The sequence below is a fragment of the Lethenteron reissneri genome, chromosome 71 (assembly GCF_015708825.2).
Source record: "Lethenteron reissneri isolate LAM-NWPU_2019-01 chromosome 71, ASM1570882v1, whole genome shotgun sequence".
Taxonomy (NCBI): domain Eukaryota; kingdom Metazoa; phylum Chordata; class Hyperoartia; order Petromyzontiformes; family Petromyzontidae; genus Lethenteron; species Lethenteron reissneri.
In genome coordinates this window covers 4549232-4565861 of record NC_083849.1, presented here as the reverse complement: position 1 = coordinate 4565861, position 16630 = coordinate 4549232, and the positions used below count along the sequence as shown (strand labels likewise).

Genomic DNA, 16630 nt, shown 5'->3' with positions numbered 1-16630 from the left:
GCACGTCGCCTATGTTGGAGGGCACGTTGAAGGTGCCCATCATCATGTAGCCACCGCTCCCGTTGCGATCGGGGTGAGGCCCCGCTCCTCCTCCCCCGCCGCCCCCTCCCGCACCCCCCGGGCCCCCCCCTGACCCCCCCCCACCGCCGCCACGCTGGGGGCCGCCAGCGCCGGCAGCAGACGCCGAGGACTGCGCCCCGCCGGGCCCCTCGGCCGGAGGGCGGGAGGGCGGAGGTGCCCGCTCCACCAGGTGGATCACCTTGCCGTGGACGTCTGCAGGGGGTGGTGGATGGGGAGTGGGGGGGGCGAGGGGAGGGGGCGAGGGGGGGTTACATAGCCAAGGTGACGCAACAAACCTGGCTCCACGCTGTGGGATGCGAGTGACGTCACCATCGCCGTGGGAGCCTTTTTAGCCCAGGTCTACCAATCAGGTACTCAACATCGGTCGACCAATCGGGTTTAAGGACGTGGGGGTACGGTGGAGGGGGGGGGGGCACTCGCACAGATCAAAAAGCAGTTCAAATCGAGAGGATTTACGAAAACTAAACTAAACTTTTTATTCTACCAGGTAAGGCCCACTGAGCGACACAGCTCTTGTTCAGAAGCGACCAGGCCGTCACAAATCACCGCTCAACAAAGTGGCTTATCACGTGGAAATTCACAGCCGCAGCCAAATATTCTGAAGGCACCTCACAATTCTAATTGTGGAGGGAAAAACTGGAGGAGCTGGAGAAAATCCACGCGACCACGAGGAGAAAGATAATACACGTAAACTCCAAATACACAACAGGCGTCGTCAGGGTCGGGATCGAACCCATGACCCTCCTGTAGACCAGGCGAGGGCGTTAACATCTCTCAGCCACCGTGCATAGCTCCAGTGGCTTCCCAATAATCGGAAGGAGCGCGGCGAACGGTGGCGACTTGTGGCCACCAACCGATGCGTACGGGCAGGCTGGACGCCAGGCGGGGGGTGATGGGGGGGGGGGGGACAACCCACCATACTCCTTCAGCTTCTTGTCATCCTGCAGCACTCTGCCTTGGTAGATGAGCCTCTGTTTGTCGCTGGCAATGGCCACAGACGTCGCGATCCTCTCCTTGAACTCCTTCACTGTGATCTGCAGACGCCGGCGGGTGTGGGGGGAGGGGATGGCAAGGCAGCTCAGCCGCACGGCCACAGGTTGCAATCCGCGCTTATCCACGAGAGAAGGTTTAGTTGGGTTAAATCGCGTAGATATAAATACGTCATGAAACCCACCACCACCTGACACAGACAATTGTAAGTTGTATCACGTAAACATAAACGTGGCCAAATAGTTACTAGTTCAGCACTAACTGGTGTGTGTGTGTGTGTGTTGGAGAGTAAACCAACACTAGAATATTTTGATTTGAAGCTTTCGTGACTGCAGGAATTCACTCTTTGGTTCTTTCGGTAAAGTCACGTAGGTAGAAATAAAACAAAATAAACCACGACGCTTCGGACGCAACACAAGCGCCCGTGTTCAGGTGAAAATCGCAATGTCTGCTACGAGCAGCACCATGTCTGCTGCCTTGTGAAGAGAAGCTGTTACTAGCAAGAGTTTATATCAGCTTTTGAGAACTTATATAAACTCTTGCTGGCTCGAGAGGCACGGCGTGCGATGTATTGACATCGCATGCACCACGTATATGTGGGTGCAGTACCGGCCCAAGAGGGGCTCGGTGAGCACTGATTGACGGTGCTGGATGGCACCGCACTCTGCGTGCTGGATGGCACCGCGCTCTGCGTGCAGTGCCGACCCCTACAGGGTAGGGTGTGAGAGTGCGGGCCACGGGAATGGGGCTACTAAAGGGCCATGGCACTCTGGTTGACCCCGAAGGACACGTGACCGGTAAAGTCTTCACAGGGTCCCCCAGGAGGGGGCTAGGGGTGGTCACGTGTTGGGTGGAGAAGCTACGAGAGTTTCTAGAAGGTGGTCGTGTCCAAGGGCAGAGCCAGCCACGACCAGTGAGGATACAAGCTGGGTCCCCAGAGGGAACGGGGTTCGGCGTTGTTGTCGTCATCTTGAAGCTCTACGTCCTACGTCCGAGAAGTCACCAACACGTAGACCTGGACCCAAACCGGGGTCCTGTCCGTTGTAGCTACTCCCAGTGTGATTAGCGTAGTTAGCCTGGTGATCCACCACTATAATGTGTAGCTAGCCTGGTAGTCCACCACCATAATGTGTAGCGAGCCTGGTGGTCCACCACTATAATGTGTAGTTAGCCTGGTGGCGATGTTTACACACCGCTCCAGGTACTTATTTGAGGCCAAGTCGACCTAGGGGAGGCCTAGGATCGTTTCTAGTGTTGGCCGTGAGCGGGAATCGAACTCGGGTTGCCGGGTTTGTAGTGCGGCGTAGCGCTAACCGCGACACGCTACCACCGCTGCCCACGGTTCGCGCCGAAGCAGTCGCCAATTGGCCACGTTTCGTCCACGTGACACAAACCCTTACCGACTGGCCGTGTCAGGTGGTGGTGGTGGTGGCGAAAGCTTACGACTACGACTACTACTGTGTTAAACGTTGAGGACGCTTTGTCCGAAAAGAAAAAAATTAAAGCAAAGCGAGGAATTAAATAATCTCCCGCACGTAGAGTGGGGTCTATAACGGCGGCATCTACAGTGGTGCCTCCCTTAACGATATTAAATCGGTGATAAACCATCGTTAATCAAAATTACCGTTGATCGAATATAGAAAATGCACGCTAAAGGCTTAAAAATTTGTTCGAAGTCTGTCAGAAGCTTATTTATTTATTTCACCCTAAAAGCAGAGCTTGTAATATTTAAAACACTACATTTTAATAAAAAAAACGTTATAAGAACACACGAAAGCATTAAAATTAAAATAAACATGGATAGAGCATTAAATCGGTGCATAAATAAGAGCATAAAATACAAATTGCTACCTTGGGCTAAGAACACGGATGGCTTGAGGGGTTGATGGAGAAGCTGGGGTGGGAGCAATTTTATTGAATTCTTTAACCAATTGCTTTCCTCACTTCCTTCACGTTCATTTCAGGGGGCCCATTGTTGTCAACCTTTAACTTTTAAGCAAAAAGAAACACCAAGTATTCACGAGAGCTGTTTCCACAAGCACCGCACACCATCAAACATTGAAAAGCTCGGCTAGCAGCCAGCTGCTCTCAAAACGCTCATAAGAGGGGCCCCTGCTGCCCGAGTCCACTTGGGAGCGCTCCGATTGGCTGAAAACGTTGTCGTTAAATGGGAAATTTCGTGTTAATAGAAACAATGGGGGGGGGGGGGGGGACCCGGTAGGAGGCGGATCGGCAAGCGATGGCACCGTACACCGAGGTGACCACCGCACACCGAGGTGACCACCGCACACCGAGGTGACCACCGCACTTTATTTAAATTAGCGGAATAGCGGAATGAAAGCCGGCAAGGAGGTTAGCAAAATCGGGGTGAAAACTCTCCCTGTGACACGTCTGCAAATAGTCAACGTTCTGTTCTAAGTTTGTGTCTAAAAGCGCTTCGGGGAACAACCTTTTGATGGAAAAACTAATAAGAGGCGGCTTTATTTACCCTTTCTGGCAAGAAAACAGGAGCCGTTGAGATGTTCAAACACCAAATGGATAGCAGCGCTTGTGAAGCATCAAGTCTGCATTAACCAAACACACTACTTGTGGAAAAACATGCAAACGAACGTGCTCTTACAATAATAAATGCATTGTTTTTGAAACGCGTTGATGTTGGAACACGTTAACGCCTGTTTTATTGCCAGAAAGGGTAACGCAACTCTTATTTTTCCATAAACTAAGCGAACTAAACTATTTTTATTTTACCAGGTAAGGCTCACCGAGGTATGTAGCTTTTTTCAGTAATGACCTGGCCACAAATGTATATCAGCAGCCAAATATTCTAAACGCATGACGTCGATTCAAATGTGGAGTGATAAAACTGAGAGGACCCAGAGAAAAAATCCATGTGACCACGGGGAGAGACACGCAAACTCCAAATACACAGCAGGCGCAGGGATGGGATCGAACCCAAGACCTCCTGTGTACAAGCCTAAGGAGATCACATCTCATAGCCACCGTGGCAGCCATCATTTTGATAAATGGCAAAAAGGGTCGCACAGATGTAACCTTTTTGATGGTTTTGTCCGGTTCTCTCCCATGACAGCAACAAAACCTTACACGAACGTTTGATTCAAACTGGATTACCATTACAAGCGCTATAGTGCACCCTCGCTTCCCCACCGTGACAGATGCACGGACAGACAGAGCTAATGCAAAAACACTTTCAATGTTTTTACAGAAAGCATGTAGAGCCTACACGAGGATAGGAATGGGTTAGAGGTGAGAGCCAGGGACACGGGAGAGAGGAGAGAGAGCAACACTGCAGGAGGATCTGGCACAAAGCAACCGGGAGGACTGAGCACCAACAACAACCACCACCACCACCACCACCAAAACTACCAATGAGTGCCAGGGGCAGCTAGCGAGTGCGGCAACGAAGAGCCCCCAGGACACACTTAAGTGGGCTGGGGACTTTCCACGCACGCCGCCTCGTTTCCATGCCAGGCTGAGTACAGGCTGTCCTGCAAACAACTTACTATTAATACTGGTAGGAACCCACTGGTTTCACCAGCCCACAGGGGATTATTGTGTCCGTCCGTCGTGCAGGGAGGGGCTGGGGAGGGTGGGGCTGGGTGGAGAGGGGAGGGTTGGGAGGGGCTGGGTGAGGACGGGGCTGGGTGGGGAGGGGCAGGTCAACCTGTGGTGCCCTTATAATACTCAACGTTTAACCTACTCACGCCGGCTTGTGCCCACCCTCACAGTCGGGCATATTTGCAGAATACACCACGCCGCCGTTGACCCTGGCCATTGACCGAGCAACCCAACGTTCCTATCAGCTGCCTCCGCAAGAATGTGTTGTTATTACTACGACTACGCCTGCTTACTCACGGACACCTCAACGAGTCTTGCGACTCGTTGAGGTGTGGTGTGTGCTGTGCGTGGGCTGGAAATGGGGAGCGGTGGTGGCGCAGAAGTTGGCGCTGCGAACCTGGCAGAGATCGGAGTTCCATTCCCACTCACGGCCAACAACACCAGCGACAATTATCCGAACCGGTCCTGGGCCTCCTCCCCTAGGTCGACTCGGCCTCAAATGTGTACCTGTGTAGCTGTGTGTAGCGACTGGGCGTGATGCTGGCCACCCACCCCCTCGTTTGCTGTACCGGCCTTCATAGGTGCTACTCGCCAACAGCACTTGCTCCTACAGTCTCTGTTAAGGCTACATGGGGGATCTTTGTCTTTTTGATGCAAATTGTACGTATGTTGAACCTCTTTCGCACCGTGCGTAGCCAACCGCGCAAATTGGAGGTGCGGGGGGAGGACAAACTAAAAACAAGCAGTTCTAAAGAATTTCGTTTTCAATTTTGTACAGTGGCGGTGTAGTGTAGTGTACAGGAGTAGTGTAGTGAATAGTAAGTGTAGTGTCAGCCACGAGTCTGGTTTTGGTGCTAATAAAGAAATGGCAGAGTTATATAGAAATCACACTTTGAAGCCTTGTACAACGGTTTAATGCAACAGGTCCCAGTCACTTTGCAGAACGGGGAGGGAACGCACCACTCCACGTAGAGGTGCGCCCTAGAATCGAACCCCAGGCCCCTTTCTCGCAGTGAGGCACGGATGCCACGGTGGCTAGCAGATGTTAGCTACCTCGCCTGGTATGCAGGAGGTCGTGGGTTCGATCACGACCTCGACAGTGCCTGTTGTAAATATTTGGAGTTTGCGTCTCTCTCCCCCCGTGGTCACGTTGATTTTTCTCCGGGTCCTCCAGTTTTCCCTCCACATTTGTAGTGGTGATGATGGAGACTCGGTCTTCTCTGGAGGTAAACACTTTTATTTATAACTATAATAACGGCAACACAACGTCCCTGACACAAAGGGGCACTGGCCTCTTCCACCCGATACCCTGGGGAGGTAGAGCCTCCAGGCTAGTGTCCTATCAATGGGACCACTTCCTCTATATACATCAACCCTACGGCTAGGGGACCGAGGGGAGGCGAGCTGACCTGACCCAGCCAAGGTCATCGGGTCCCGGCCACTGACCCACTCAGTCCCGGCCCTTAGAAGGACGTCGGGTGCGGGGTTCCCAGGGTCCTAGTCCAAGCTGGCTCTTCAGTCTTCAGCTTGACGACGACTGGCAAACCCGTTGAGGGGTCCGCCTTATCTACAGCTCCCAGGGTCACTCCGCCCCCCCTGGCCACGCCTACTCTCTGGAACCTTCTGAAGGGACCTGGATTATTGCGTAACCTCCGGGTTCCCTGGCCTCACGGCGTCACTTGATGCAGGCCAGACTCGCCGTTGCCCCGTGGCTGACGCTACACCAGGTAAGTAGTGGTAACCGCGTGTAACGCACAATACCCACTACACGTTTAACACGTTCCTTCCGAGTGGGCAGGTAGGAACTTGGTTGGACAGCGCATTCGTGCGCTACAGACAAATATGCACGACAGACAGACAAATAATCCCTGGTGGGCAGTGTGGTACCTGTTGTTCCTACCTGTATAAACATGCGTTTAGAGTAAGTGACAACTGCTATACTTTCCCAAATTATTATAAGCTACTTCATTGAGCTATCGTTTGTGGCAAGGGCACATCTGAAAAAGAACTAAATAGCTCAGCGTGCCTTACCTGCTAAAATAAGATTAGTTGAGAGTTTAACGCTACTACCCTGGTACGATAAAAACAACAATTCTGTTCTCCTATAACGTGGCGGTTGTAGTAGTTGCGTTCCTGAAGAACACCGTGTTATGGAAAAATCGCGTTATAATAAATCATACATAATATAGGGGGTAAAGCACAGTGTGCGACAACACCATGAGATTCGCAACACAGGGCCTTGCGCGACGACGATGATGCTACACCGAGGCAGCTGCCGTTACGACGGCTTATTCCTAAACACAGCGTGACGTAGTTCCGTTCGCTCGATCGCATTATATCCAATGCAGGAGACATAACACAGGCTGCACAAAGACCGAGGGCACGTGGTGGATAGCATCCAGATGCATCCAGCAGCATCCCAATGTCTCGTGCGATGATGCTACAGAGCCAGACGCACGGCCACTTTATTCCTACGCAAACCAACAAAGGTCTGTTCGCTCGGATCACGTCACACACATCCCCATTCACATCCACGCTATAATTTTTTTTATGTTTCCTACATTCATCGTGTTACACATCCACTGACGCGTTGTGAAAACAACAGGCGGCATTATAGGAGAATGAGAGCGCACGTTGTAATATGGAGGAGCGCCTTACCTCCTCGGGCACGGAAAAGGCCCGCGTCTGTGAGTCGAGCGTCTTGACCGTCACGTCCAGCATGGCGCCGTCCGGAGCGCCTGTCAGACGTAGAAACACAGCGCGGCCACGGTCAGACGGAGCGTCTGTCAGACGTAGAAACACAGCGCGGCCACGGTCAGACTGTCCTGATCACCCGTCAGACAAGAGATACAGCACACGCACGGTCAGAGACGGAACGCATGTCAGACAGACACAGCATGACCGCGCTCAGCCGCCCTGAGCGCCTGTCAGACAGACAGAGACAGTGCAGCCACTGTTAGAAACGGAGCCACCCCACCCCGCCCCCTCCAAAGGAACCGATCAACGTCCCACGCAGACTCCAGTCAATCTGTCGGCAGCCTCGACCACCACAACCCATGCCACCCCCACTTTGGATGAGCCTGGGACGATGATCATCCTCACTGGAGGAGTCCCTCAGCCTGTGGAGGTCAGCAAGCAGTGGTGGTATTGTACAACAAGCACTGCTAATCTTGTTATATATATATCTATCTCTTCTACTCACCGCTATGCTTAATTTTTTTTATGACAAAAACCCGGGAAAATGAGTCGAGTCGGGCAACGCAGATACCGACCTTAACATCAGATTTTTTTTATTTTTTTTACAAAAAACCTTTTTTCTTTGCTAAAAACACAGCCTGAATAGAGGCTCTCACCGGTGCCGGCTCAAGTGCCTCCGACACAGCCGGTACGAAGCTCCTCTCGAACGAGGTCGCCCTCGCATCCAGGCCTTGAACCCAGCTCCTCAACGACGATGGCTCACAGTCGGTCTCACCGACACGGCCATTATAACCACCCCACACCCCCCAGAGGCGATGCACACTCCAATCCCAACGTTTAAAACCTAGAACACCTTGGGGATTCAGTCTCGGCATCAGCGGCACGGCCATTACGAACCGACCACCACCGCCGCCGCCACCGCCACTCCACTCGCCGAGAGACACTCGGGCACGTCCACACGCTGCTGTATCATCATTAGCATTCCGTGGCAGCGGCGGTGGTGGTGGCTCGTGCACCAAGACGGCAGCATCTCGCGGCACGTGCCACCACGGTCTACCCAAGGCGGCAGCGGCGTCAACGCAAACAGCGCTGGGGATTTTGCCGACTGCTCAAAGCCCAGATTGAAAACTCATTTCTTCAAAAACTGCTCGTTGTTGTTGTGAGCGAGTGTGTGTGTGCGCAAGTGTGTGTGTGCACAAGTGTGTGTGTGTAGGTTTGTGCGCGTGTGGTGTGTGCGCGTGGTGTGTGCGCGCGTGGTGTGTTTGCGCGTGTGGTGTGTGCGCGTGGTGTGTGTGCACGTGTGGTGTGTGTGCGATGTGTGCGCGAGTGTACGTGCGTGTGGTGTGTGTGCAAGTGTTCGTGCGCGTGTGTGCGCGCGAGTGAGCTCATGAAAAGAATTGTCAAGTTCAAGGACCTGGTGCAGAACATACGCATGTGTGTATGTAGAACTTCCTTCACACCATATGTAGCCAACCGCGCCAAAATATGGAGGCGCTGGGGAAGGACAACAAACTAAACACAAAAAGCGCTCTTCCTTCCGATGCTGGGAAGCCACTGGAGCTATGCACTTTTAAATAATACAGATTGAAAACGAATTTCTTTCGAACTGCTTGTCGTGGTGTTTAGTTTTGTCGTCCTTCCCTCTCCCCTACAATCGCACCTCCGATCAGCACGGTTGCTTGGATACGTAAGGTGTGAAAGAAGTTTCAATGTACACACACGTACGATGCACGCCGAACAGAACCCGCACATCAAGGCCGCGTATCTCCCTCCCTCCTCCCACCACCACCAGCAGCGCAAGATTAAAAGCACCCCCACACACAACCTGCTCTGCGAGCGTTATAAACAATGGACCTCCTCAACCCACCCACCCAGTCACCTGAACCCAGCCAGCCACCCACACTGCCACCCATCACAATTTGAGAGCCTCCCACTCGTTTGTAGGAGGTAAGGGGAAGCTCCATCATCCACACAGCAGCACCCCCAGAGGAACCTTGGGTTGGCTCAAAGAACCACGACATACAAACATTGACGACTTGCCACTGCTCCCTTTGCAATGAGTCTACTGCAGCAGAAGCCCTCTCGACGACCACCTAACGACTAATCACTTAACAACATGCCTCCATAGGGCCAATGTGTAGCGTACAATAATGTAGTGTGAGAATAGGTTTTCCCTATTTTTCTGGCAACAAAGCAGCTGCGTTGAGAATGTTAAAACACCAAACTGAACACTTTTACAAGGAATCATGTCTGCATTAACCACAATACGTGTGGTCAGAATGCAAACAAAAAAACTCTAATATATTCATTGTCTTTGAAACGAATTGGTCCACACCAGAGACAGCTTTCTTTTGAGCCGAGTCTCAAAACGGTGTTTGACCAGAGGACGCCAAAAGGCAAACTAATAATGTCGTGTGTAGTGTATAGTGATGGCACATTGGCCATGGAGCCCAATGTGTTCGCTTACCAACCATTCTCCCCTGTTAACGACAGACTGTTGTGGGTACAGTAATATTAATGCATCAATTAACCGTGTTTCTTTTAATATTACGCATTTATGTTGTTGGCATCTTTACGTAAAAATATACCAAATAAATGAAACTGAAATAAACTGAAACTGATGTATTAATATCCATTGTTTAAATATTATAAAGTATGTTTTTGGGTGAACAAGGCGTAATCTCAATCCTATCGGAACGAATTTAGTCTTGAACGTGCTATTTCTGTCGCTCGCTTGACGACCGTCTCGCTTAACGAATTACCCTCGTTGAGAGGAGGGGGTTCTACTGCATTCCGAAGCAAACCACACGGCAGAGGCAGGAGCAGCAAGCGCCTCATCAAGTGACACGCAGGTGAGGGGAGTCTTTCCTTTGTTACGATTGCACTGGAAGGTCTGGAGAGATCCAACGTGGTACACACATAATCAAGTCCCTGGGTATGAATCGAGATTGAAAACTAATTTCTTTCGAACTGCTGTTTGTTGTCCTTCCTCCCGCACCTCCGATGAAGAAGTTCACATATAACGTGACAAGTTGGAAAAACAAAATGTTGAAAAATTGTAGCTCTTATAAATTATGGTCCTGATGATGACTGCGTTAACTTATAGCACTCATACTCAGTCTACACTCGTACATTGCTTTCACTCATGCTAAACACTTACAAATATACGACCCGATTATCGGTGAACCGAGTAATTTGCATCCCGTAGAGTGTGACGCTAAAGCTGACGGAAACTAAAACGAGAAATTATTTTCAATTTTAACAGGTCAGGCCAACTGAGCAGCAGCTCTTTTTCAGAAAAGACTTTGCCACAAATGAAAGCTCAAACTTAGTGGCTTCTCATCATCACGTGAAAATGCAGAGCACCCAAGCATTCTAAACGCGTGATGTCGATTCTGAATGTGGAGGGCAAAATCGGAGGACCCGGGGAGAAAATTCACGCGACCACGGGGAGAGAGAGAGACACGCAAACTCCAAATATACAGCAGGAGTCAGGGTTGGGATCGAACCCACGACCTCCTCCATACCAGGCCAAGGTAGTGAACGTCTCTCCCTGTGGTGGCATACATTTTTCTCCGGGCCTTCCAGTTATTTCCTCCACGTTTAGAATCGACATCGCACGTTTGGAGTATTTGGCTGCTGTAAACTTCCAGGTGTAAAGCCACTTCGCTATAATGGGCGGCCAAGTCGCTTGACCACAAAAGACCGACGTAGCTCAGCGGGACTCACACAGCCCTTTTGTCTATCCGCCGCCGCTGGATGAATTCCGCCTCGCGCCGTGCTCCTGATCCCGCCCGTGCGTTTGTTGTTCGACCATACTTCACCACGCACGCCGGGCCCGTGCGGGTTGCTCAAGGGGCCAAGTCGCAAAGGGCAGCTTGAGATATCACCCGCCACGGACGTCGGCCGTGCCCGCTAGTCGAACTCGGGTGGCCGGGTTCATTCATCGCGCAGCGAACGAACCACCCCAGCTGCTGCACTGCCGTTCCACCCCGCTGCTCTCTGTGTAACCATCATCATCATCATCCATGATCAATCAACTGCTAGATGAAGGCCTTACCAAGTCATGTATGCAGACCGTCTTTCGCACCGTACGTAAACCATCATCATCAGCCATGATAAATCCACTGCTGGACAAAGACCTCCTCAAGCCACCATCATCAGCCATTGTCAATCCACTGCTGGTCGAAGGCCTCCCCAAGCCATCAGCTATGATCCATCCACTGCTGGATGAAGGCCTCGCTTCCCAAGCCGCCGCCGCAGTAACGATTCACGCAGTAGCAGCAGCAGCCGTGCTGCACACCACGAGCGGATTCAATCGCTCCATCTCCACGGTTGGACGTGCTGTAGAACACCTCTCGGGACGCGTGTTTGAGCGATGTCCTCAGCAACCAGCACGCACTAGCGGGGGGGGGGGGGTCAAAGGTCCCCCGAGTAGCCTGTAACAGACTGGAGGGGCAAGTGCTGTTAATGAGAACCTACGAAATCCGGCAGGGCCCACGAGGGAGTGGGTGGCCATCACCACGCCCGGCCGCCTTCGTCTCCCTCGGGGCGCGATGTCACGCACCACTCCAGGTACTCATTTGAGGCCGAGTCGACCTAGGGGAGGCGCAGGTGCCAGTCCAGGCGCTTGCCACTGGGTGTTGCTGGCCGTGAGCGCGAATGGAACCCGCGTCGCCACGTTCGGAGCGGAGCGCGCAAACCGCGACACCACCGCTCCCAACAACCATCACCACCACCACCAACAACAACCCAACAACCATCACCACCACCAACCACCACTACCATCACCACTACCAACCACCATCACCACCAACAAAAACCACTACCAACAACCATCACCACCAACAACAACCGAACCACCACCACTACCAACAACAACCGAACAACAACAATCATCACCACCACCAATAACTAAACAACAGCTATCATCACCACAACCATCACCACCAACAATCATCACCACCACTACCAACAACAACCATCACCACCACCAATAACTAAACAGTCATCAACAACAACAACAACCATCACCACCACCACAACAACGCCAACAACCAACTTAACGTCACCACAGAGGCCGGCAGGCCTCGGCGAAGCGGACAGGGCCCCGAAATCTCCCGTCACGAACCGCCTCGCGCCTCGACTCGTAAATAAGCAGTCGACACCGTCACCACCACTACCAACAACAATAACAACCATCACCACCACTACCAACAACAACCATCACCACCACCAAGCCATCAAAACAACAACTCGGCGCGGGTTGCCCCACCGCGGCTAGGCCGCCTCCTGAGGCCTAGCGCAGGCTTCCTCTCTCCCGTGAGGGGCCCCCCCTCACTCACTCACCCTGCCCACTCGTCGCAACACGCGGCCCGGCGCAACTTCTCTCGTGGGCGCGGCGAGCTGCGTTATCTGCGCGAGGCACAACGACGACGATGTTGACGACGACGACGACTTCAAGTTGTCTCTCTCTCTCTCCTGACGCGTCCAGTCCGACTATTTCTTTCGCTCGCGACTCTGTGAGGCGATTTTTTTCTTCACGTCCCACCCCCTTAAAAGCCCCGCCCCCCCCCCTCGCCCCCACCCCCGCCCCCACCCCCCCCTCGCCCCCGCCCCCCCCTCGCCCCCCCTCGCCCCCCCTCGCCCCCACCCCCGCCCCCACCCCCCCTCGCCCCCGCCCCCCCCTCGCCCCCCCTCGCCCCCCTCGCCCCCACCCTCGCCCCCGCCCCCCCTCGCCACCCCCGCCCCCACCCCCGCCCCCACCCCCGCCCCCGCCCCCCCCTCGCCCCCGCCCCCCCCTCGCCCCCCCCCTCGCCCCCCCCTCGCCCCCCCCCTCGCCCCCCCCTCGCCCCCCCTCGCCCCCACCCCCGCCCCCACCCCCACTTCCCCCTCGCCCCCGCCCCCCCCTCGCCCCCGCCCCCCCCTCGCCCCCACCCCCCCCCTCGCCCCCACCCCTCGCCCCCACCCCCACCCCCGCCCCCACCCCCACCCCCCCTCGCCCCCACCCCCCCTCGCCCCCACCCCCACCCCCCCTCGCCCCCCCCTCGCCCCCACCCCCGCCCCCCCGCCCGCCCCCTCGCCCCTCCCCTCGTCCCCCACCCCCCCCCCTCGCCCCCCCTCCTCGCCCCCCCACCTACTTGCCCGCCCCCACCCCCCCTCGCCCCCACCCCCCTCTCGCCCCCCCCCCCTCGCCCCCACCCCCCTCTCGCCCCCACCCCCGCCAACCCCTCGCCCCCACCCCCACCCACCCCCCCCTCGCCCCAACCCCCCTCTCGCCCCCACCCCCCGCGCTGACGTCACCGCGCCTGACCCCCACCGTTCGTCAGGACCCCACCGCGACCGATGACGACCACTCGGGGCTGCCCGCGGCGCCTGCCGCCAAATTTATACCGCCCCGCCCCCTCCAGCCCCGCCCCTCCAGCCCCGCCCCTCCAGCTCCGCCCCGCCCATCTAGCCCCGCCCCGCCCAGCCCCGCCCAGCCCCATCTAGCCCCGCCCCGCCCCATCTAGCCCCGCCCCGCCCAGTCCCGCCCAGCCCCATCTAGCCCCGCCCCGCCCCATCTAGCCCCGTCCCGCCCCATCTAGCCCCGCCCCATCTAGCCCTGCCCCGCCCCATCTAGCCCCGCCCCATCTAGCCCCGCCCCGCCCCATTTAGCCCCGCCCCGCCCCATCTAGCCCCGCCCCATCTAGCCCCGCCCCGCCCCATCCAGCCCCGCCCCGCCCCATCTAGCCCCGCCCCGTCCAGCCCCGCCCCATCCAGCCCCGCCCCGCCCCATCCAGCCCCGCCCCGCCCCATCCAGCCCTGCCCCGCCCCATCTAGCCCCGCCCCATCTAGCCCCGCCCCGCCCCATCTAGCCCCGCCCCATCCAGCCCCGCCCCGCCCCATCCAGCCCCGCCCCGCCCCATCTAGCCCCGCCCCATCTAGCCCCGCCCCGCCCCATCTAGCCCCGCCCCGCCCCATCTAGCCCCGCCCCATCCAGCCCCGCCCCGCCCCATCTAGCCCCGCCCCGCCCCATCTAGCCCCGCCCGTCCAGCCCCGCCCCGCCGCCGCGTGCCACGGATACCGTGCAGGTTAAATGTTCCACCGAATGATCTGAATCTATTTGTGCGGCTGTTTTTTGTGTTTTGTTTTCTTCACGGGAGATCATCGATTATCCCGGCGGTTTCTCGGGGTGGGGGGAACGCCGGGGTTTTTTTTTTTAAAACATCGGGACATTACTTACAATCGATCATTATTGCACATTCTTGCGTAACATGTTTATCGGTATTGTGTGTATGTTTTTTAGCGCTTTAAATACGTTCACTATTAATGAAATTGGCATCAGTAAATGTACAAATGGACACAAAATAAATGTCCTACCGTTAAAAGTGACCGTATTTACTGTAGCGTACTTAACCACTCCAATCATCTCAATGAGACTGCATCACGGGGTGATGTTAGCAGGCGTACTACGACTACGACGCTCTTGTTTCAACACAACCGCGCAGTTTGAAGATCGCCGGACTGATGACAACGATGAATTTACATGAAGCAGCTTTTATTTAACTCAGTCTGTTGTTGTTGTATCCTCAAATCTTGTAACTCAATTTTAACCCACTTCCCAATGTGGTATCGACTGCAAACTTGGTATACTTATGTCATACTGATGACAATACTATATTCTATCATACAAAATTTTAAAAAGTATTTTTAAACATTCATTTTTCTATGTTATGTTTCGGCTTGGGTCTAATTGTCCACGCTCAACTGGCGTTGGCTGTAAATCACCACGGCCCCTTACGTTGTGGCAAGCCTCGGGGCCACTTCCTGGAGTCGTGGAGTTCTTCCATTACTAGTACGGTACATTTCATTAAAGCGTGTTTAAAATTTTTTTTTTTTAATGTTACTTATATATATTAGCGTGTATTAGTCATAAACCTGCAATAACGCGCAGTGTTTACATTGTTTCAAGTTGTATGTACGTAGTGTATACTGGACCCTACGTAATATTTGACACTGAAATCCAGCGTAGCTGCTTTTTTTGTTGGGTCAAATCTTGTAATCAAAATTTCGTCCTCTTCACATTGTCCAAGCAATTCCACATTTTGCGCACGTACTCAGATCCGGTGACAATGCATGCCTGTATCAAACTCGGCATCAGTTAATCAATTAATTCGTTACTTTAAAGCAATTTACATTTTGTATAGACGCCTTATTATCTCCATATATATAAAAGGCAAAGTTGTGAATATGTGTGTCTGTTCAAAATGTTCAGCGTACTTCCCGACATGCAACAAACTGGAAATTTGCCATGTGGGTACTTTCCAGACTGTACACCATGCAAAAATTATTAAAATACACTTGTGTGTTTTGTTTGGGGGGGGGGAGCTCAATAATGCATATAATTTTTGCACGACAAGTGAGCTGTGACGTCACATCTGTCACGTGACCCGCGCATGTGGAAGCGTAACACATTGTAGTGTAGTGATTAGCACGCTGCGCTACGAACCCCGCGACCCGAGTTCGATTCCCGCTCACGGCCACCACCAGTGATGATTATTTTAACCGGTCCTGGGCCTCCCCTAGGTCCACTCAGCCTCAAACAATTAACTGGTGTGGTGTGTGAACATCGCCACTGGGGAGACAAAGGCGGCCGGGCGTGGTGAATTAAGTCCCGGGCGAAGCCGGGGTGGTAGTAAAGCTAGTTTATATATATATATTTGTGTGAAGGTCAAAAACGCCGCGGTTCCTAAACTGTGCAATCGGCTTGCACAAAACGCAGGTGCCGCGTGTCTCAGGCGCCATGGACGGACTTCTCGACCGTGAGTTGTTAACAAGTTGTTAATAAACCGTGGTTTAACAAAAAACTGTTTTTAAAGGAGTTTATTTGTCACGCGAATGGTGCTGCCGATCGCTGGACCTTTGGATACATTTCCACATGATAAGATCAGGGTTTCTGAAACAGACCTACATAGCTCAGTGGGCCTTACCTAGTAAAATACTTTAGTTGTTGAAATTACCTGGCAAAGCGTTACGGTTACTCGAACCGGTGAGTGCTGAACGGCGGTGGTGGTGGTGGGTTAACAACACATGCATTTATATACAGTGAGGGAAAAAAGTATTTGATCCCCTGCTGATTTTGTACGTTTGCCCACTGACAAAGAAATGATCATCTTCTTGGTTCTTTCGGTAAAGTCACGTAGAAGGGAAGTAATAAAATAATACAAATAAAACATAATAAAATAAGTCTCACGACGTTTCGGCTACAACGCAAGCAGCCGTCTTCAGGTGAAGAATGAAACAC

At 53.7% G+C, this 16630-nt stretch overlaps 1 protein-coding gene across 1 annotated transcript in view; it reads right to left on the bottom strand.

The window, feature by feature from the left end:
* The window catches only part of LOC133361209 (zinc finger protein CKR1-like), a 20111-nt gene extending 7204 nt beyond the window's left edge, over window positions 1-12907 (bottom strand). The window contains exons 1-4 of the mRNA XM_061580093.1: window positions 12694-12907; window positions 7306-7385; window positions 998-1115; window positions 5-273 (exon numbers count right to left, since the gene is read on the bottom strand). Coding sequence (XP_061436077.1) covers window positions 5-273; window positions 998-1115; window positions 7306-7368 — 450 coding nt within the window. The 5' untranslated portion in view covers window positions 7369-7385; window positions 12694-12907. The remainder of the gene's footprint in view (window positions 1-4; window positions 274-997; window positions 1116-7305; window positions 7386-12693) is intronic.
* Between the last annotated feature and the right edge of the window lie 3723 nt (window positions 12908-16630).